Below are 22495 nucleotides of genomic sequence, written 5' to 3'. Positions count from 1 at the left end.
GTAAAGGAAACAGGTTTTGGGACAATGTCGACCATAGTACGTTTAATAAGATCACTGATATCGGAATTGGTACTCCCGACCTACATATAAAATTATTTACCTATTATAGTTGATTTTTGATAAAGGTTTAACGTCACTGTATAACTGCTAAGGTTTTAGTGACGCAGGTTTTATCCTCCATCCGGTGACATCCTGTAGCTTGGTTGGTAGCGCGTTTGCCTTTCACTCGTAAGCGCTCGGTCGCGGCTGCGATTCCCGCCCGGGACTCATTTTATCCTAAACAGATAAGGTTCGTTCTCGGAACGGCTGGCTTTCTCCTACCCTGCCTTCCTTCTTTCTCCGCTTTCGGGACACTAAGACCTTAGCAGTTACAGTTCCCTCTGTCAAACACTTTCATGGTACGATTTTGGGTAATTACTCAGAAACCACGACAATGAAAAAGAAAACTCTTTTGTGTCTAACCTAACCTTATAATAACACTAACCACTGCTCTAATTATGAAAACTTCTTTTTGCTCTTAACCTAACCCTATAATAACACTGGTCACTGCTTGTTTGTGCCAGTTCTTTTGGAATCTCCCATTGACGTGACTTCTGAAGAAGTACCCAATTATCCAATCGTGCTCATAATTTATCTTTTCATTTTTGTTTGCAGACTGGTGAACTCCTTCATCGACGGTCTCCACATAGGGGATCACGCGGACAAGGAGGTGTACGAATGTTCTGGAGGCACCAGACGGAAGTTGAGCTACGCCCTGGCCATGATCGGGAACCCCCGCATTGTGCTGCTGGATGAACCGTCCACCGGGATGGACCCCAAGTCGAAGCGATTCCTGTGGGACACCATACTGGCGAGCTTCCAGGTAACTTATTGCCTGCCACTCAAGATGAGTTTTATCTTTTATCACACGCAATGATCAGTTCATCAGATCAGTCGAACTTATCGGATAGACATTCCCCACTCACGATGAGTTCTATCTTCTATCGCTCATCGCATGCGACAAAAATCATCTTGAGTGGCGGGCCTTACTTTTCGTGTCCTCTTCTTTCTCAAGATTTGAATTTCCAGTAATTCGCGAGGTAGAGGGGTACCTACTTACTACTTACTTGCTTTCTGTGTCTTTGATTCATGTGGAACACCATACTTGCTAGATTCCAGGTAAAATATACCTTGTATAGGTTCCAGACAATGTGATGGGTTCCTTGAATAGATTATTTTCTGTACATGGGTCCCAGAGTCTCAGGCAATTTCGATCAACTTCGGTCGACGCCCCTTTTAGATAACAACAAAGCCAGCCTAGTTAGTTTGTCTATCCGGGGTGAACTTTATCCTATATCCTGACTGGTCTCCTATCCTGTACTCTTTCCTTCTTGGATTTCGGGACTTTATCCTAAACAGATGAGGTCCTTTCTAGGAACCGCCGACTGTCTCCTATCCTGCCCTCCTTTTCTCTACGATTTCGGAACGGTAAGTTGTTACAGTTCCCTCTATCAAACCTCAAAAAGACTATACTGTAGAGCTATAGACTCTATAGAGGAAGTTACATATGTGCTTTATTTTGTTGCAGGGTTCTAGAGGAGCGTTACTCACCACGCATTCCATGGAGGAAGCCGATGCTCTGTGTTCCAGAGTAGGCATCATGGTGCAAGGCCAACTCAGGTATTAACATTCTGCTCACCATAATAAATTATTATCGAAAAAGAATGTAATCTCAAGTAAGTCATGTAAAGGTAAAAACATATTAATACACTACTATCACTTTACGGGAGCTCATGGGGGGTCAGAAAGATGTAGTTCCAAGTTCTCCCACAATATAGTACCCAGGTGATTTCATGATAGCCACTTCGCCCTAACGCCACGCGAGCTTACGTGACGTGATAGTGTATTAATTTCTAACTTGAAAGTGCCAAGGAAGAGGTAAATATGAAGATGCGAGATGAAAAAGTACTAAACAAGTCTTTACTTAATCTTTATCTTCACTTATTATTGTTTTGTAAATGTTTGTGATTCTTAAAAAGGGCTCGTCCCGTAAATATACATTTATTATTATTATTATTATTATTATCTGAACATTTGCAACATACTTGTAATCAGCCGGGGGGTCTGCCTAATTTGGGGGTTGAACTTGAGTCTGGTTTTGGCTTGGTTCGTGGCCCCAACCATTAGGTAACTATATCTAGGTAGGCACTCCCTTACTCATATTATTGTATTTATTACTATTGTAATATTGTACCTACTGTTAAAATATGGATAAAATAAAGCACTAATAATATATACTAATACTAAAACCTACTTACTTACATAATAATGATAACAACGGCATTGGCTCTTCTGTTTCACAGGTGTATCGGCTCCACACAACATCTCAAGAACCAGTATGGTGCTGGTTATACCCTGGAGATAAAGATGCAAGTGACATCAATTTTGTTCTCAATAAACTCTTTGGTAGCCAGCCTAGTTAGCTCGGATGGTAGCATGTCTGCTTTGTAACTGCGGGTTCGATTTCCACCCGGGGCGGATTTTATCCTGGAGGGCGTTCTCGAAACGGCTGGCTTTCTGCTATCCCGTCTCCTTTCTTAGAGAAAAATAATAATTTAGAGCATGTTTCCGTCCAAAATCCCCAGGTTCAAATCGGGGGCCACAACATCACCACGAACTTCGGCACCGCGTTCCATCTGATCGGCTACTGTCCCCAACACAACGCTCTCTGGAGCAACATCACTCTGAGGGAGCACATGGAAACCTACGCCGCTATACGGGGAGTGCCCAACAGTGATATTCCCAGGTGAGATTATTAGCGACCGCCCGGGACTCATTTTATCCTAAACAGATAAGGTTCGTTCTCGGAACGGCTGGCTTTCTCCTACCCTGCCTTCCTTCTTTCTCCGCTTTCGGGACACTAAGACCTTAGAAGTTACAGTTCCCTCTGTCAAACCTCTTGACACAGTTTCGTTGTACGATTTTGGGTAATTACTCAGAAACCACGACAGTGAAAAAGAAAACTCTTTCTTGTTCAACCTAACCTTATAATAACACTAATCACTGCTCTCATTGTGAAAACTTCTTTTTGCTCTTAACCTAACCCTATAATAACACTGGTCACTGCTCGTTTGTGCCAGTTCTTTTGGAATCTTCCATTGACGTGACTTCTGAAGAAGTACCTACCCAATTATCCAATTGTGCTCATAATTTATCTTTTCATTTTTGTTTGCAGACTGGTGAACTCCTTCATCGACGGTCTCCACATAGGGGATCACGCGGACAAGGAGGTGTACGAATGTTCTGGAGGCACCAGACGGAAGTTGAGCTACGCCCTGGCCATGATCGGGAACCCCCGCATTGTGCTGCTGGATGAACCGTCCACCGGGATGGACCCCAAGTCGAAGCGATTCCTGTGGGACACCATACTGGCGAGCTTCCAGGTAACTTATTGCCTGCCACTCAAGATGAGTTTTATCTTTTTCACAGGTGTATCGGCTCCACACAACATCTCAAGAACCAGTATGGTGCTGGTTATACCCTGGAGATAAAGATGCAAGTGACATCCTACCACTCCGAGGATACTACTCTCACTCATGTCACTACTATTCAGGTGAGTAACTATCACTCCGAGGATACTACTCTCACTCATGTCACTACTATTCAGGTGAGTAACTATCACTCCGAGGATACTACTCTGACTCATGTCACTACTATTCAGGTGAGTAACTATCACTCCGAGGATACTACTCTGACTCATGTCACTACTATTCAGGTGAGTAAGCTGCGGCTCCTCCCTCTTCCTCAAGAACAAGTTCGGCATTGGCTATCATTTGACGTAAGTACCTAATTCGTAGATGTGTACATAGTGGTTAACCCATCCTTAGGGCTCTTTGCCCCTACACCGAAGCCTCGGAGTGGGCTTTTTGTGTATGGAGTAGGTACTTAATTTTTTCTTCTCCTTTATGAAAAGCCAGCAGCACGCGATTGCCCAGATGGTTACTAACGATTCGCAACTTTGCTTAACTTCAGTGATCAATCGCCGCGCAGCTGGGTGGATTTTATCCTAAGCACGCTCGACATATACCCGTCCGTGTCTTCATCAGTCGTTACACCCTGTAGAGAATTAAGAGAAACTTAATGATCACCCTGTATGATAATAACAGTGCTTCTACTGATTGGATAGGACTCAAGACTACCTCATTGAGGCTGTGTTTATGTACTGGGCTGAGCTAGGCCATTCTTGGCCTTTCTTGGCGTGTGGAAAATTATGTGGTAACTTAACACAGAGTCTTCATGAGCTTGTAAACTTGTAAAGTTGGCGGGAAATTCGAAATTTTGATTTTTTTTCGCAACGCGTACAATCTGAATTCATTTTTTACTTTTTATCTCTAGTTTGCACGTTTATATTATACTTTTCATTTAAATTAGATATTACAAACAAGCGAATTACAAAGCAAACAAAAATAAATATAAAATAAATTTTAAAAATTGCCGCCGGGACAGAGGGTTAGAAAAAATGCCCAACAATCCCACGCTATCCTTGCTTAAGTTACCACTCCAATGCAAAACTGTAGAAACAATATCCCATCTCACCTCATCCCAGCTCATCTCAGCCCGTTACATAAACACGGCCTGAGAGCTAGAGATGGGAAAAGGGAAAAGAACGAACGAACTGTAGGAACTGGTTCTTTGAAAAAGTTCGTTCCTGAACTGAACTGTTCTTTCTGAACGGTAAGTTTATTTCGATCAACCGTCAACCGTTCACCTTACAACTAAACTTCTATTTATTGCAATTTATTGCCTCTTTATTTATTTATTTTATTTGAGAATAAAGCCTGATTCACACTATAGTGCCAGTCAAGGTCCAGTCACGGTCCGGTAACGGTCCGATCAAAAGATTGAGTATAGCTTGATTCACACTATAGTGCCAGTCAAGGTCCAGTCACGGTCCGGTAACGGTCCGATCAAAAGATTGAGTATAGCTTGATTCACACTATAGTGCCAGTCAAGGTCCAGTCACGGTCCGGTAACGGTCCGATCAAAAGATTGAGTATAGCTTGATTCACACTATAGTGCCAGTCAAGGTCCAGTCACGGTCCGGTATCGGTCCGATCAAATGATTGTTGAAGGCAAGTAAATGTGAGTGTACACACTAGACGTTCTAGTCAAGTTACGGTAACGGTCAGCTCACAGTCAAAATTTGGAACATTCTCGCGACGAATCTTTTTGATCGGACCGAAACTGGACCGTGACCGGAGCGAGACTGGCACTGTAGTGTGAATAGGTAGCGATCAAGCAACGATCAACATTCCTTCGTTCAGACCAACTAGAAATGAAAGAAAAATGACCGAAGCATGACCGAAGCATGAACGTTGCTTGAACGATAGTGTGAATACTCAATCTTTTGATCGGACCGTTACCGGACCGTGACTGGACCTTGACTGGCACTATAGTGTGAATCAGGCTTTATTCTGCCATCACCATTCGGCTACAGCTAACTAGGCTCGCTATTCTGATATTCAAAAAAACATTGTTTAACTGGTTTTAGATGCGACCTCCAAACCTGGCGGCGAAGACGACAAAATTGCAGGCATCGGTCACGAGTCGGTCGTCATAGAACGGTCCGAACTTCAAGTGTTCGCCGCCATCACTCGACTCCGACTGATACGACTGTTCCGGGACGGTCAGAAGTTGTACATTATGCTGATTATACCGCTGATATTTGCCGCCATCGGAATGTATATGCATCGGAACGTCAACATTGACTTCGTCACCAAACCTTTGAACTTGTCACAATGTAAGTGGAAAGAGTAGACTGCATGGATTACACGAGGTCATTTCGGACTCTGACTACTGGCCTACTGTAAACACCACTGAACCAGCGCGATAGCACGTTGAATTCACCAGTTCCCTAGGGATCACTGAAGTCAAGCAACGTTGCGCGTGGTTAGTACCTGGATGGGTGACCATCTGAGGAGTCGCGTGCTGCTGGGTTCCCGGCTTCGCTCAGGCTGGGTGAGGTTAAATAGAGGAGGCAGGTGGCTTGCTGGCTTGTCACCGAATGATGGGTAAAACCCTCGCCACGAGGAGACCCAAGTTGTTCAAAGTGTTGTTAAACCCCTATACTTACCCCAAAACTAAATAAATGTATTACCTTTCTCGTGCGCGTATTTTAGACTCTTATGCACGCATAGGCAGGTTAAGAACCATGATGAATACCATGGATTCTACTTTAAGGGCGTTCGCGCTCAGGTGTAGGACATCTTCCGATGGTCTATATCCGAGTCTCATGAAAACTGAGTGTTCTTCTCTGTTCCCAGATGACGGCCTGTACCACAGGCTGCACTCGTTCACGTTGCCAACTCTACGGACGCTCAACGTTTCCTCTCCTATTTCGACAACAGCTCCATCACCCTGTACAACGGTAGCTACCCGTCCCTCCTCAGCTACAACCAAACGATGCCGCTACTGGGCGCTATCAACGTGTACGGAGTGAACAACTTTACGCTTGTTTATAACGATACGTGTCAGCATGCCCTGCCCATACTGCTCAACTTGCTGGATAATGTGTACGACAGGTGAGTTCGAAGGTAGGTATTACGAGTGAGCTGTACAACTCGCGAAAAGGGTCACTGCGGAGCGGCCGAAAGACCAAGTAACAAGGTCCATAGGTTTCACTAATGGCTCATTGAACTGTAAAAGAAACTACTCGCGGTGCGGCCGAAGGCCTAAAGGGGACTAAAATCTCCTTGTCCGATTTCTGTCGAAAATATTTGCCAAATTTCATCCTGTTTGGAGCTCAGGACTTAAGACCATCTGTCACTGCATCCAGATGGGTACGCACACTAATTTCCTTCTTGAGAATGAAAGATTGATTCTAATACATTTAAAGTGGGAAAAAAAATATTACGAATAGAACCACTAAATATACTTTTTTTTAAAAATTATTGATTCCACGGGCAAGATAAATCTAGGGTAATGTAAACCCTTGACAAATGGAGTGTGCCTAAAGGCATGTGTTCCAATCCACTTGACCCCTTTTCTCCTCCAGATATCTGAAAGAGGCCGATCACCTCAAGTCGAGCTCCAATCTTCAGACGATCTTCCACAATCTTCTGTCTTCCGGCGATCTTGCAACGACCACCAATCCTCAAACAACCACAGATAATCTAAATACGACTACAGATAGTCAAAGCACTACCAAAAATCGTAAAATGTTCGTAAATTCTCGTACCCCGTCGACCAGTTACCGAACTCGCCCGAGAACACTCGAGTCGGTTTCGTATTCGACGATCAAAGCCGAAGTGCAGCCTCTACCTCTGACGTCAATGACACAAAATTTCAGCACTGGCCTGTTCTCAATGTCACTCTTCTTGGGGATGGTGTTTGTGCTGATTCCAGTCAACATGTCTGTTGAGTTGGTGATGGACAGGGAGGTAAGATTTGTTTCAGATTTGAAATATGTTTCTTTTTCTTCCGCCTCCCTCTTTAGGTTTATCACAAGGTTTATGTAGCTTTTAGCTCAGGTCTTGTTGGTTGTCTTAACTTTTTAACCTCCATTCGGTGACAACCTGCCCACCCGCCTCCAGCCTGAGCAGGGTCGGGAAAAGCTAGCAGCACACGATTAGCGATTACCCAGATGGTACTTCACTGGCCGACACGTTTGTAGCTCTGGAAAAAGGTAAAGTAAACGTAGAGACACTATCATAACATCACGTGAGCTCACGTGTTCCGCTATAACGCCAATGTAGAAGAGGAATTCGTTGATCGGATTGTGTTTAGTGTCCCTCAGGACTCTGTTATGTCACTGGCTGACACGTTTGTAGCTCTGGAAAAAGGTAAAGTAAACGTAGAGACACTATCATAACATCACGTGAGCTCACGTGTTCCGCTATAACGCCAATGTAGAAGAGGAATTCGTTGATCGGATTGTGTTTAGTGTCCCTCAGGACTCTGTCACTTCACTGGCCGACACGTTTGTAGCTCTGGAAAAAGGTAAAGTAAAGGTAGAGACACTATTATAACATCACGTGAGCTCACGTGTTCCGCTATAACGCCAATGTAGAAGAGGAATTCGTGGATAGGATTGTGTTCAGTGTCCCTCAGGACTCTGTCACTTCACTGGCCGACACGTTTGTAGCTCTGGAAAAAGGTAAGGTAGAAACACAGTACCATCACGTCACGTCACGTGAAGTCATGAGGAATCTGATAGATGAAGTTGAAAGTTTTCCCATAATATTGTAGGTAGGTAATTTTTTTCGGGACAGCCACACTACTATCACGTCACGTGACGTAACGTGATGGTAGTGTGGCTGTCCTGTACGAGATTCTCTACAATCTACAATATTATGGGAAAACTTTGAACTACATCTTTCTGACGTAAAGTAATGACGTGACGTGATGGTAGTGTGGCTGTCCTGAACGAGATTACCCTGGTAAGTACGAAACAGCCTGGTGATGAGGTAGATTCGTATTTGTATAAGCTTAACCCATTCTTTAAGGCTGTTTGCCCCTACATCTGAGCCTCTCAGTTTTGCCTTTTTGTGTATTTAACTCAATACTGCTATCCCCGGGCCTTGATGGAATCATTAAGAGGACACCAAGAGGTACCATCCAGGTCAGAGAGCTCGCTCAGGACCCCCTCTAGTAATAAGGTAGTCAAGGATTCGAATACAAGTAAAGGCGTGAAATTTTGTTCTTTGGTAGCCAGCCTAGTTAGCTTGGACGATAGCGTGTCTGCTTTGTAACTGCGGGTTCGATTTCCACCCGGGGCGGATTTTATCCTGGAGGGCGTTCTCGAAACGTCTGGCTTTCTGCTATCCCGTCTCCCGTCCATAATCCACTCCAGTCAAGTGAAGACCATGTCTAGAAATATGTATGATATCGTACTTGACCATTATCTCAAACTAAACAAAAAATTAAAATGATTCCACGGGCAAGATAAATCTAGGGTAATGTACGTATAAACCCTTGACAAATGGAGTGTGCCTAAAGGCATGTAATGTGTTCCAATCCACTTGACCCCTTTTCTCCTCCAGATATCTGAAAGAGACCGATCACCTCAAGTCGAGCTCCAGTCTTCAGACGATCTTCCACAATCTTCTGTCTTCCGGCGATCTTGCAACGACCATCAATCCTCAAACAACCACAGATAATCTAAATACGACTACAGATAGTCAAAGCACGGGGATCACGCGGACAAGGAGGTGTACGAATGTTCTGGAGGCACCAGACGGAAGTTGAGCTACGCCCTGGCCATGATCGGGAACCCCCGGATTGTGCTGCTGGATGAACCGTCCACCGGGATGGACCCTAAGTCGAAGCGATTCCTGTGGGACACCATACTGGCGAGCTTCCAGGTAGCTACTTCCTGCCCGCCACTCAAGATGAGTTTTATCTTCTATCACACGCAATGATCAGTTCATCAGATCAGTCGAACTTATCGGATAGACATTCCCCACTCACGATGAGTTCTATCTTCTATCGCTCATCGCATGCCACAAAAATCATCTTGAGTGGCGGGCCTTACTTTTCGTGTCCTCTTCTTTCTCAAGATTTGAATTTCCAGTAGTTCGCGAGGTAGAGGGGTACTTACTACTTACTTGCTTGCTTTCTGTGTCTTTGATTCATGTAGAACACCATACTTGCTAGCTTCCAGGTAAAATATACCTCGTACCTCGTATAGGTTCCTTGAATAGATTATTTTCTGTACATGGGTCCCAGAGTGCCAGAGTCCCAGGCAATTTCGATCAACTTCGGTCGACGCTCTTTTAGATAACAACAAAGCCAGCCTAGTTGGTTTGTCTATCCGGGGTGAACTTTATCCTATATCCTAACTGGTCTCCTATCCTGTACTCTTTCCTTCTTGGATTTCGGGACTTTATCCTAAACAGATGAGATCCGTTCTAGGAACCGCTGACTGTCTCCTATCCTGCCCTCCTTTTCTCTACGATTTCGGAACGATAAGTTGTTACAGTTCCCTCTATCAAACCTCAAAAAGACTATACTGTAGAGCTATAGACTCTATAGAGGAAGTTGTGTGCTTTATTTTGTTGCAGGGTTCTAGAGGAGCGTTACTCACCACGCATTCCATGGAGGAAGCAGATGCTCTGTGTTCCAGAGTAGGCATCATGGTGCAAGGCCAACTCAGGTATTAATATTCAGCTCACCATAATAAATTATTATCGAAAAAGAATGTAATCTCAAGTGAGTCATGTAAAGGTAGAAACATATTAATACACTACTATCACTTTACGGGAGCTCATGGGGGGTCAGAAAGATGTAAGTAGTTCAAAGTTCTCCCACAATACAGTACCCAGGTGATTTCATGATAGCCACTTCGCCCTAACGCCACGCGAGTTTACGTGACGTCACGTGACGTGATAGTGTATTAATTTCTAACTTGAAAGTGCCAAGGAAGAGGTAAATATGAAGATGCGAGATGAAAAAGTACTAAACAAGTATTTACTTAATCTTTATCTGAACATTCTGAACATTTGCAACATACCTTAAGGCGGTCTCTTCCTGATCCCTTATGTGCCTCGTCCATTTTAATTTAGGACTATTGCACTATTTGCAACATACCTACTTACATGCTAAACAATAGGAAATCCAAGATGGCGCGCCTGTACCCTGTACTAAACAATAGGAAATCCAAGATGGCGCGCCTGTACCCTGTACTAACCTATAGGAAATCCAAGATGTCGCACCATTGGAATCGATTCCATTTCCGAAAGGAACTTGATAAATGATATGATTCTTCTTCCTTTCTTTTCAAGTCCTTTGGGAATCTCCCTTTCTTCCTTTAGGAAAGTTATTTTTTGTATTTAGCTGCTGCGGTGCTCAGTACTTAAGGTTGTAAAAATAAACTATGTACTCCGAGTAAATAATTATGAATTTTATTCAACAATAATATTTCGTTTTTCTTTCCGTTATCTTCAACCTCTAACTTCAACTGGGTAATGGCCGGGATCCCACAATGTGCGTTTAAACTCGGTTAAAGTTTACCTCTGGTATGAAGCAATCTGATTGGTTGATTTAAAAAATTTCGGCCAATCATATTGCTTGATCAAAGAGTACAATTTACGTTATGTTCCTATCAAATCGCCTGTAAAATATATGACCGTTCATTGAACGTATTGTGACTGGAGCGTGATCGGAACGGATAGTGGTAACTAGAGTTAAGGTAGAAACACACTGCCATCACGTCACGTCACGTGAGCTCATGGGGAGTCAGAAAGATGTAGTTCTAGTTCCAAGATTTCCCATAATACAGTCGAACCTGTCTAAGTGGGACTCGTCTAAGTGGGAAACCTGAATAACTGGGAAAAAAATCGTGGCCCCTTCATGGCAACCTCTCTAAATAGGACACTTCTTTACTGGGAAACCTGGATAACTGGGAAAAAATTGTTGGTCCCTTAGATTCCCACTTAGACAGGTTCGACTGTATTGTATGTAGTTTCGTTCATGATAGCCACACTGCCCTTAAGTCACGTGAGTTCAAGTGACGTGAGGACGGTGTGGTGTGTTTCCGCCTTTGAGAGAGAGAAAAAATACACTTCAATTAATGCATATGCAATACTTTAATATAAAACATCCATTGAACATTTATTTTTTTTATTTATAATCGTTTTTTTTATCTTTTTCTTTTTCTATTTAATGTTAACAACACAGGAACATAGTAAGGTTATGACTGAAGAACATGTGAGAGAAAGAGGGAGGGAGAGAAAGAAGAAAAGAAGAAAGAGAGCGAGGAGGGGGAGAAGGGGAGAGAAAAAGACGGAAGAGAGAGAATGAGATAAAGAAGGAAGGGAGGGAGAGAGAGAGAGAAAGGGAGAGAAATAGGAAGGGAGGGAGAGAAGGGGAAAGAAAAGAGGAAGAGAGAGAGAGAGGTGGAGGGGGAGAGAAAAGAGAAAGAAAGAAAGAAAGAGAGAGAGATAAGGACGAAGAGAGGATGTGTGAAAGAGAGAAAAAAAACACACAGAGCGATAAAAAGAGAGGGATGAGAGAAAGAGAGCTACAAAAAGATGGTAGAAAAGACGAATGAGAGAAAAAGAAGAAGAAGAAGTAAAGATGAGGAAAGGAGGGAGAGAGAAATGAGAAAGGCCGCCGAGGATACTACTCTCACTCATGTCACTACTATTCAGGTGAGTAACTATCACTCCGAGGATACTACTCTCACTCATGTCACTACTATGTACAAAAAATAAGGAATCCAATGGTGAAAACCGCTCATCTAGAAGTGGGTTAGAATTTGTATGGGTGAGTGAGTGAGTGAGTCAGTCAGTTACACAAGGGGCTGTATATATTTAGGATACATATCCTTATAGCCATAGCTTACTTACTTACTTACTTACTTACTTACTTACTTACTTACTTACTTACTTACTTACTTACTTTACTTACTTACTTACTTACTTACTTACTTACTTACTTACTTACTTGCTTACTTACTTTCCGTGTCCTCTTCTTTCTCATCAAATCTGTCTTCCCCTGTAATTTGAGACGTAAATTGCCCTCTCACCTCTTCTTTCTCATCAAATCTTTCTTCCCCAGTAATTTGAGACGTAAATTGCCCTCTCGTTTGCCGCAAGGAGATCTGCGTGAGTGCATGTCGTCTCCATTTGGCCGCATACCAGGAGATGTTCATGCGTCTGCTCACTGCCGCATCCGCAGGTTGCATCCTCTTCGTACCCCCATAGCTTTGTGTTATATTTGCAGCAGGAGACTCCGGACCGAAGGCGATTTAGGGCCCTTGACACAAGGAGTGCGCTACCACGCCACCTGGTGGTTGAACTAATTCCCGTATTTTCCTTTGAAAGAGGGGAAATTGAGCTTCAGAAAAGGGGAGGGATCGTCTCAGTTTCCGAAAGGAAAATTCACCTCGACTCCTTTCACTCTGAATTAGGATTAAAATCCTAAGTCTGCTCATTACTTAAAATTCGTTGATCGGATTGTGTTTAGTGTCCCTCAGGACTCTGTTATGTCACTGGCTGACACGTTTGTAGCTCTGGAAAAAGGTAAAGTAAACGTAGAGACACTATCATAACATCACGTGAGCTCACGTGTTCCGCTATAACGCCAATGTAGAAGAGGAATTCGTTGATCGGATTGTGTTTAGTGTCCCTCAGGACTCTGTTATGTCACTGGCTGACACGTTTGTAGCTCTGGAAAAAGGTAAAGTAAACGTAGAGACACTATCATAACATCACGTGAGCTCACGTGTTCCGCTATAACGCCAATGTAGAAGAGGAATTCGTTGATCGGATTGTGTTTAGTGTCCCTCAGGACTCTGTTATGTCACTGGCTGACACGTTTGTAGCTCTGGAAAAAGGTAAAGTAAACGTAGAGACACTATCATAACATCACGTGAGCTCACGTGTTCCGCTATAACGCCAATGTAGAAGAGGAATTCGTTGATCGGATTGTGTTTAGTGTCCCTCAGGACTCTGTCACTTCACTGGCCGACACGTTTGTAGCTCTGGAAAAAGGTAAAGTAAAGGTAGAGACACTATCATAACGTCACGTGAGCTCACGTGTTCCGCTATAACGCCAATGTAGAAGAGGAATTCGTTGATCGGATTGTGTTTAGTGTCCCTCAGGACTCTGTTATGTCACTGGCTGACACGTTTGTAGCTCTGGAAAAAGGTAAAGTAAAGGTAGAGACACTATGATAACATCACGTGAGCTCACGTGTTCCGCTATAACGCCAATGTAGAAGAGGAATTTGTGGATCCCCGTCTCCTTTCTTAGAGAAAAATAATAATTTAGAGCATGTTTCCGTCCAAAATCCCCAGGTTCAAATCGGGGGCCACAACATCACCACGAACTTCGGCACCGCGTTCCATCTGATCGGCTACTGTCCCCAACACAACGCTCTCTGGAGCAACATCACTCTGAGGGAGCACATGGAAACCTACGCCGCTATACGGGGAGTGCCCAACAGTGATATTCCCAGGTGAGATTATTAGCGACCGCCCGGGACTCATTTTATCCTAAACAGATAAGGTTCGTTCTCGGAACGGCTGGCTTTCTCCTACCCTGCCTTCCTTCTTTCTCCGCTTTCGGGACACTAAGACCTTAGAAGTTACAGTTCCCTCTGTCAAACCTCTTGACACAGTTTCGTTGTACGATTTTGGGTAATTACTCAGAAACCACGACAGTGAAAAAGAAAACTCTTTCTTGTTCAACCTAACCTTATAATAACACTAATCACTGCTCTCATTGTGAAAACTTCTTTTTGCTCTTAACCTAACCCTATAATAACACTGGTCACTGCTCGTTTGTGCCAGTTCTTTTGGAATCTTCCATTGACGTGACTTCTGAAGAAGTACCTACCCAATTATCCAATTCTGGTAAGTACGAAACAGCCTGGTGATGAGGTAGATTCGTATTTGTATAAGCTTAACCCATTCTTTAAGGCTGTTTGCCCCTACATCTAAGCCTCTCAGTTGCCTTTTTGTGTATTTATCTCAATACTGCTATCCCCGGGCCTTGATGGAATCATTAAGAGGACACCAAGAGGTACCATCCAGGTCAGAGAGCTCGCTCAGGACCCCCTCTGGTAATAAGGTAGTCAAGGATTCGAATACAAGTAAAGGCGTGAAATTTTGTTCTCAATAAACTCTTTGGTAGCCAGCCTAGTTAGCTCGGATGGTAGCATGTCTGCTTTGTAACTGCGGGTTCGATTTCCACCCGGGGCGGATTTTATCCTGGAGGGCGTTCTCGAAACGGCTGGCTTTCTGCTATCCCGTCTCCTTACTAAACTATAGGAAATCCAAGATGGCGCGCCTGTACCCTGTACTAAACTATAGGAAATCCAAGATGGCGCGCCTGTACCCTGTACTGAACTATAGGAAATCCAAGATGGCGCGCCTGTACCCTGTACTAAACTATAGGAAATCCAAGATGGCGCGCCTGTACCCTGTACTAAACTATAGGAAATCCAAGATGGCGCGCCTGTACCCTGTACTAAACTATAGGAAATCCAAGATGGCGCGCCTGTACCCTGTACTAAACTATAGGAAATCCAAGATGGCGCGCCTGTACCCTGTACTAAACTATAGGAAATCCAAGATGGCGCGCCTGTACCCTGTACTAAACTATAGGAAATCCAAGATGGCGCGCCTGTACCCTGTACTAAACTATAGGAAATCCAAGATGGCGCGCCTGTACCCTGTACTAAACTATAGGAAATCCAAGATGGCGCGCCTGTACCCTGTACTAAACTATAGGAAATCCAAGATGGCGCGCCTGTACCCTGTACTAAACTATAGGAAATCCAAGATGGCGCGCCTGTACCCTGTACTAAACTATAGGAAATCCAAGATGGCGCGCCTGTACCCTGTACTAAACTATAGGAAATCCAAGATGGCGCGCCTGTACCCTGTACTAAACTATAGGAAATCCAAGATGGCGCGCCTGTACCCTGTACTAAACTATAGGAAATCCAAGATGGCGCGCCTGTACCCTGTACTAAACTATAGGAAATCCAAGATGGCGCGCCTGTACCCTGTACTAAACTATAGGAAATCCAAGATGGCGCGCCTGTACCCTGTACTAAACTATAGGAAATCCAAGATGGCGCGCCTGTACCCTGTACTAAACTATAGGTATCCCGAGAACGGGCTGTCGTAGAGTGATGAAACTTTGTATGCTTTCCCAGTAAGTACCTATGTACCTATATAAATATGTTCCTAGAATAACGGAATAATCACCTATCATAATCCGAAATTTTGTAATTAGTTCAACGTATAGAATACAGTCATAATAGATCTAGAAAGTTCACAGTAAAAATTGTATACTCTCTCTCTCTCAGGAGCAGAGCAACCATCAGACATGTAATAAAATGTAACAGAAAATCGTGTGATGTTCACACCAGGTTTTTTTTTTTTTTTTACTAAGGGCTTTGTCTAAAGTACGTGCTTATTATTATGCTTATCTTGGGCAGAAGAATAAATAGCAGAATCTTTGTTAGTAGTACAGTAACCAAAGGTAGAAACACACTACCATCACCTTACGTGAAGTCATGGGGAGTCACAGAGGTGTACGTCACGTGATAGTAGTGTGGCTGTCTTGAACGAAATTACCTACAATATTATGGGGAAACTTTGAACTACATTTTTCTGACTCCCTATGAGTTCACGTGACGTGATGGTAGTGTGGCTGTCCTGAACGAGATTACCTACATTACAATATTATGGGAAAACTTTGAACTACTTGTACCTACATTTTTTTTGACACCCCAGGAGCTCACGTGACGTGATGATAAATGATTTCGACCTTGACAGTGCTAAGGAATTTTCCGAAACCGACTCGAGTTTCGCCTCTCTCTTAGGCTTTTTCAAGATGACTGAACTTGATGCTGTTCTTGTTTGTGTGGGTGTTGGACACTGTGTACTGTGATCTTGAATCAGCTGTTCAGTAGCATTTTCTTTTTGTTTTCAGCCAAGACGGAGTTGAACATAGAAGAGTACAGTTTCAGCCAGACCACATTGGAACAGGTGTATTTGAAATTCGCTCAAACGAAAAAGGAGAAGCCCGTCACAGATGTTTGAAATGAAAGTTCAAATTGAAAAACCTGAAACTCGATTCCAACGATCCGTTCATATCGGAAGTGTGACTTTCCCAATAAGGATAAAATCGGAACAATAATCGTTCAGTCTTCTTCTGTACATATCTCTATTAATTAATCCTGTAAATCATGATTAGGAACAATGTTTGTATAATTTGGACACTATTATTATTTTTTTTATACCTATTTACTATGCCACCAACCTCGGTGCTGAATCTACAGGTTGGTGGTTCGAGTCCAAGTCAAGTTAGTGTAAAGCAGGGGTTCCCAATAAGCCTTGGCTGGCGGACCACTTCCGAAAATCAGGATCACTTCGCGGACCACCCCCCCTATTTTTTTTTACATTTTTACAAATCTTATTTCAGAACTCCTCAGCCGCACCTGAATCTCAACACAGGACTTCGGCACCTCAAAACTCCAAAGCCGCCCAGATCAAACATCTCGTGTCCAAACTATTCCAGAATCACGCCAATGTGGAAGAGGAATTTGTGGATCGGATTGTGTTTAGTGTCCCTCAGGACTCTGTCACTTCACTGGCTGACACGTTTGTAGCTCTGGAAAAAGGTAAAGTAAAGGTAGAGACAATATCATAACGTCACGTGAGCTCACGTGTTCCGCTATAACGCCAATGTAGAAGAGGAATTTGTGGATCGGATTGTGTTTAGTGTCCCTCAGGACTCTGTTATGTCACTGGCCGACACATTTGTAGCTCTGGAAAAAGGTAAAGTAAAGGTAGAGACAATATCATAACGTCACGTGAGCTCACGTGTTCCGCTATAACGCCAATGTAGAAGAGGAATTTGTGGATCGGATTGTGTTTAGTGTCCCTCAGGACTCTGTCACTTCACTGGCCGACACGTTTGTGGCTCTGGAAAAAGGTAAAGTAAAGGTAGAGACACTATCATAACGTCACGTGAGCTCACGTGTTCCGATATAACGCCAATGTGTAAGAGGAATTCGTTGATCGGATTGTGTTCAGTATCCCTCAGGACTGTTACTTCACTGGCTGACACGTTTGTGGCTCTGGAAAAAGGTAAAGTAAAGGTAGAAACACAGTACCATCACGTCACGTCACGTGAAGTCATGAGGAATCTGATAGATGAAGTTGAAAGTTTTCCCATAGTATTGTAGGTAATTTTGTTCGGAACAGCCACACTACCATCACGTTACGTGACGTAATGTGATGGTAGTGTGGCTGTCCTGAACGAGATTACCTACATTACAATATTATGGGAAAACTTTGAACTACTTGTACCTACATTTTTTTTGACACCCCAGGAGCTCACGTGACGTGATGATAAATGATTTCGACCTTGACAGTGCTAAGGAATTTTCCGAAACCGACTCGAGTTTCGCCTCTCTCTTAGGCTTTTTCAAGATGACTGAACTTGATGCTGTTCTTGTTTGTGTGGGTGTTGGACACTGTGTACTGTGATCTTGAATCAGCTGTTCAGTAGCATTTTCTTTTTGTTTTCAGCCAAGACGGAGTTGAACATAGAAGAGTACAGTTTCAGCCAGACCACATTGGAACAGGTGTATTTGAAATTCGCTCAAACGAAAAAGGAGAAGCCCGTCACAGATGTTTGAAATGAAAGTTCAAATTGAAAAACCTGAAACTCGATTCCAACGATCCGTTCATATCGGAAGTGTGACTTTCCCATAAGGGATAAAATCGGAACAATAATCGTTTAGTCTTCTTCTGTACATATCTCTATTAATTAATCCTGTAAATCATGATTAGGAACAATGTTTGTATAATTTGGACACTATCATTATTTTTTTATACCTATTATACTATGCCACCAATCACCAACCTCGGTGCTGAATCTACAGGTTGGTGGTTCGAGTCCAAGTCAAGTTAGTGTAAAGTGGGGAATGACATTTGTGACGAAAACCACCAACCTCCCAATTGAAATCGGTATATGTGAAATGGATAAGTGAAAGAAGGAGAAGATTATACCTATTTTTTTCATTCCATTCCAATTATCTCAATAGTTTATTTAGGCATTTTTACTAAAAATAAGACTTGTTTCTTCTTATTCTTTGCACCTATTATAATAAATTGGTACTTGACATGGAATCCCTTTTTCATAGTTTATAAGAATTTATGTTTATTTTGTGACTGATGATTAATTCCTTTCAAACTTCTAGTTCATTTTAGTCTCATAAATACTCCATATTGATAATAAATTTCATTTTCATTACTCTCTATTTTTAGTAATATTTTTCAAGCTTTTGTTAAACAAAGGATTCACGCCATTGTTAAACAAAGGATTCAAGCCATTGTTAAACAAAGGATTCACGCCATTGTTAAACAAAGGATTCAAGCCATTGTTAAACAAAGGATTCAAGCCATTGTTAAACAAAGGATTCAAGCTTTTGTTAAACAAAGGATTCACGCCATTATTAAACAAAGGATTGAAGTCATTGTTAAACAAAGGATTCAAGCCATTGTTAAACAAAGAATTCAAGCTATTGTTAAACAAAGGATTCAAGCCATTATTAAACAAAGGATTGAAGTCATTGTTAAACAAAGAATTCAAGCTATTGTTAAACAAAGGATTCACGCCATTGTTAAACAAAGGATTCAAGCCATTGTTAAACAAAGGATTCAAGCCATTGTTAAACAAAGGAAGGAAGAGGGGGGAAAGGGAGAGGGAAAGAGAGGGGGTACGAAATTAGACTAAAAGGGGGACAACGAAAAAAAAAAAAAAATCAAATACAATATGTACATGAAATTCACAAGGTTAATATAAGTACATCTTGGCAAACATTTTAACACTTAGATCGAGAATTTTTCCTCTGAAAAACTCCAACCCCGCCGGGAATCGAACCAGGGACCTCCGGCGTGCAAGCCTAGTGCGATACGCACTCGGCCACGGACGTTTCAAACAAATATGAATGAAGTTTTTACAAAGAAAATCACAGGGGGAGTAATCACAAATATTACAAAACATACAAATGTGTACGTATAAAAGTAACGCCGATCAGAGTGTAAATTCGGTTTAAGTTTTAATCTTGGATTAAGCAATCAGTGATTGCTTATTAAACCGAGTTTAAACGAAAGTATAAAACCGCACCGAGTCAAAATTCGAGATAACATTACTTGCACAAAATGTGGTAGATATTTTAAAAAATAATGTACAATATAAATACACTAAATATAAATACAATAAGAATAAATACAAACAAATACATTTTATGTTCAAAATAGTGATCGTAGGTAAAATTTGTATTTTCTTTTCTGAATCTCCCCTCTTCTGAAGCTCGTTTCCCCTCGTTTGGTGTGATAGCGGCTGTACCCTGTACTAAACTAGAGGAAATCCAAGATGGCGCGCCTGTACTAAACTATAGGAAATCCAAGATGACGCGCCTGTACCCTGTACTGAACTATAGGAAATCCAAGATGGCGCGCCTGTACCCTGTACTAAACTATAGGAAATCCAAGATGGCGCGCCTGTACCTTGTACTAAACTATAGGAAATCCAAGATGTCGCACCATTGGAATCGATTCCATTTCCGAAAGGAACTTGATAAATGATATGATTCCTCCTTCTTTTCTTTTCAAGTCATTTGGGAATCTCCCTTTCTTCCTTTAGGAAAGTTATTTTTTTGTATTTAGCTGCTGCGGTGCTCAGTACTTAAGGTTGTAAAAATAAACTATGTACTCCGTTAGAGTAAATAATTATGAATTTTATTTCATCAATAATATTATTTCGTTTTTTTCTTTCCGTTATCTTCAACCTCTAACTCCAACTAGGTATTAATGGCCGGGATCCCACAATGTGCGTTTAAACTCGGTTAAAGTTTAACTCTGGTATGAAGCAATCTGATTGGTTGATTTAAAAAATTTCAGCCAATCATATTGCTTGATCAAAGAGTACAATTTACGTTATGACAGCAGCAATAGCACACGGAATGCACTAATGATGGATCACTGAAGTTGTGCAACGCTATGGATGATTGGTGTCCGAGTGAGCGACCCATCCAGTCGCGGGACTACATGCCAACAAGTACAACTAAAATCCAGCATAAAGCACCATATTTTCAATCATTGTCCCTTTTAAAGCACTCTTAAAGCTTCTGAGCAAAAAAACCTTGGTCCCGGGGCCCTAAGGTTGTGAGAAAGAGGTTGGGTTTTTAGTGGGTAGGGCTCACTAGTGTCGAGACAGAAATCCCACACTCCCCATATCAAAGGTTTGGCTTTTTGGATTTTGGGGGTCTTTCTAAGATTTTCCCACCTCTAAAAAAAAGAAAAAAAAAAACGGAATCCCAATTTCTTTAAACAAGACTTCTTGTCAAAGAAGACATTCCCCGGTCACCACACGAACCACCAACCTCCAGATCCAAAGGTCACTACGGCGTGTCAAATTGCTCAACAAATGCTGAGGATAAAATTTCATTATTCTGCTGGAATTGAACCCACGCCCTCTTGATTGGCAAGCGTAGACCAAGACAGGTTGAGAAGGGGCACAGTCTTCTATTCTCGTCTCAAGTACGAGTACTATTATTATGATTTCTCGGACCAATATACGGTGGTTGAGCTTCTACAATTATTATATCCAATTTCTCAACTAATGTTGAGGATATTTCATCATTCATCTGAGATTTAACCCACGCCCTCCTCATTAGCAGGCGCGCATAAGGGCACAGTCTTCTATTCCAGTCACGACTCACTCGGAAACACCTGCTGGAGTAGTTTAATCGTGCTCAAATCCAAGCAGTCTTCTATTCTCGTCTCAAGTACTTTTGTTATGATTTCTCGAACCAATATACGGTGGTTGAGCTTCTACAATTATTTTATCCAATTTCTCAACTAATGTTAAGGATGATATTTCATCCTTTATCTGAGATTTAACCCACGCCCTCCTCATTACCAGGCGCGCATAAGGGCACAGTCTTCTATTCCAGTCACGACTCACTCGGAAACACCTGCTGGAGTAGTTTAATCGTGCTCAAATCCAACGAGCACAGGTCGAAATCGAACGTCTTCTTCGTAATCTCATACTTTCCTGTCTCAGCGATGATCTTCACAATCCGCTGCAACTCATTATTATCGTCCAGCGTCATAATCTGTTGCTGTAAGGACTTCAACTCGTCTATGTAATCTAGAGAGAACTGCCGGGACGAACAGGTAGAGGGGGAGGAGGAGGCGTCAGGGAGGGTGCGGGGGGTTTCCCCTTCGGTAGGGGAGGGGGAGAGGGAGTGGGGAGGGGAGAGAAGGGCCGCGGGTTTCCGTAGGGGGGATCTAGACCGAGAGCGTGACCTTGAGATGGAGCGGGACTTTGACCTTGAGATAGAACGAGATGACCTTGAGCGTGACCTTGAGTAGGATCTAGAGCGTGACCTTGACCGTGACCTTGAGACAGAGCGTGACGGGGAGCGTGACCGTCTGTAGTTCTTCACACTCGGTGGACTCTGACTGAATGTCTCCTGTACAGGCGGACGTTGCTTCACTTCCTTCCTTTCTTCCCAAGTCCTTTGGGAATCTCCCTTTCTTCCTTTAGGAAAGTTATTTTTTGTATTTAGCTGCTGCGGTGCTCAGTACTTAAAGGTTGTAAACCTTGGGCTTGGCGTCCGAGTCACTATCATCACTATCACTCGCGTCCTTCAGTTTCCTTTTCTTCTTCCTCTCCACCTCCTTGTCTTTCGGTTTCTTCATCTTCTTGTTTGTCTTGGCACTGCTACTCGGCTCCTTCTCCTTCTTCACTTCTTTCTTCGGCGTGGGAGGGGAGGGGGAGCGAGAGAGAGAGGGGGAGGGAGATCGTGACAGGGGGGAGAGAGGGGAGGTTGGTTTCTTCAGGGGAGGAGGGGGTACGTCATTGTCAGAGAGATCAGATTCAGCGGCACTCTTGTTATCCATCAGACTATACACAGGTTTCTTAGACGAGGAGGTCCCTGCCACTGGGGGGGACTTCTGAATGATAATGCTAGGGATGG

The 22495-nt window shown here is 42.8% G+C and overlaps 1 protein-coding gene, 2 long non-coding RNA genes and 1 pseudogene across 3 annotated transcripts in view; 3 read left to right on the top strand and 1 right to left on the bottom strand.

Annotated features, from left to right (window-relative positions):
- Positions 1-18734, top strand: part of LOC103510298 (ATP-binding cassette sub-family A member 5-like) — a 50627-nt gene extending 31893 nt beyond the window's left edge. Inside the window, exons 28-33 of the mRNA XM_026824383.1 lie at positions 655-862; positions 1568-1659; positions 2343-2420; positions 3601-3646; positions 16921-17119; positions 18033-18734. Coding sequence (XP_026680184.1) covers positions 655-862; positions 1568-1659; positions 2343-2420; positions 3601-3646; positions 16921-17119; positions 18033-18142 — 733 coding nt within the window. The 3' untranslated portion in view covers positions 18143-18734. The remainder of the gene's footprint in view (positions 1-654; positions 863-1567; positions 1660-2342; positions 2421-3600; positions 3647-16920; positions 17120-18032) is intronic.
- LOC113467904 lies at positions 5860-5976 on the top strand (annotated as a pseudogene).
- On the top strand, positions 12990-16718 carry LOC113467900. The gene is made up of 2 exons (XR_003391824.1): positions 12990-13472; positions 16429-16718. It is a non-coding gene; the product is annotated as an uncharacterized LOC113467900 (long non-coding RNA).
- A 2088-nt stretch (positions 18735-20822) lies between the features above and the next one.
- Positions 20823-22006, bottom strand: LOC113467899. Its single transcript, XR_003391823.1, has 2 exons — positions 21488-22006; positions 20823-21242 (listed from the first exon to the last, which is right to left on the bottom strand). It is a non-coding gene; the product is annotated as an uncharacterized LOC113467899 (long non-coding RNA).
- Between the last annotated feature and the right edge of the window lie 489 nt (positions 22007-22495).

The sequence above is a fragment of the Diaphorina citri genome, unplaced genomic scaffold, assembly GCF_000475195.1.
Source record: "Diaphorina citri unplaced genomic scaffold, Diaci psyllid genome assembly version 1.1 scaffold580, whole genome shotgun sequence".
NCBI lineage: Eukaryota > Metazoa > Arthropoda > Insecta > Hemiptera > Psyllidae > Diaphorina > Diaphorina citri.
Note: the sequence above shows the minus strand (reverse complement) of the source record. Positions and strands in the feature narration are given on the sequence as shown.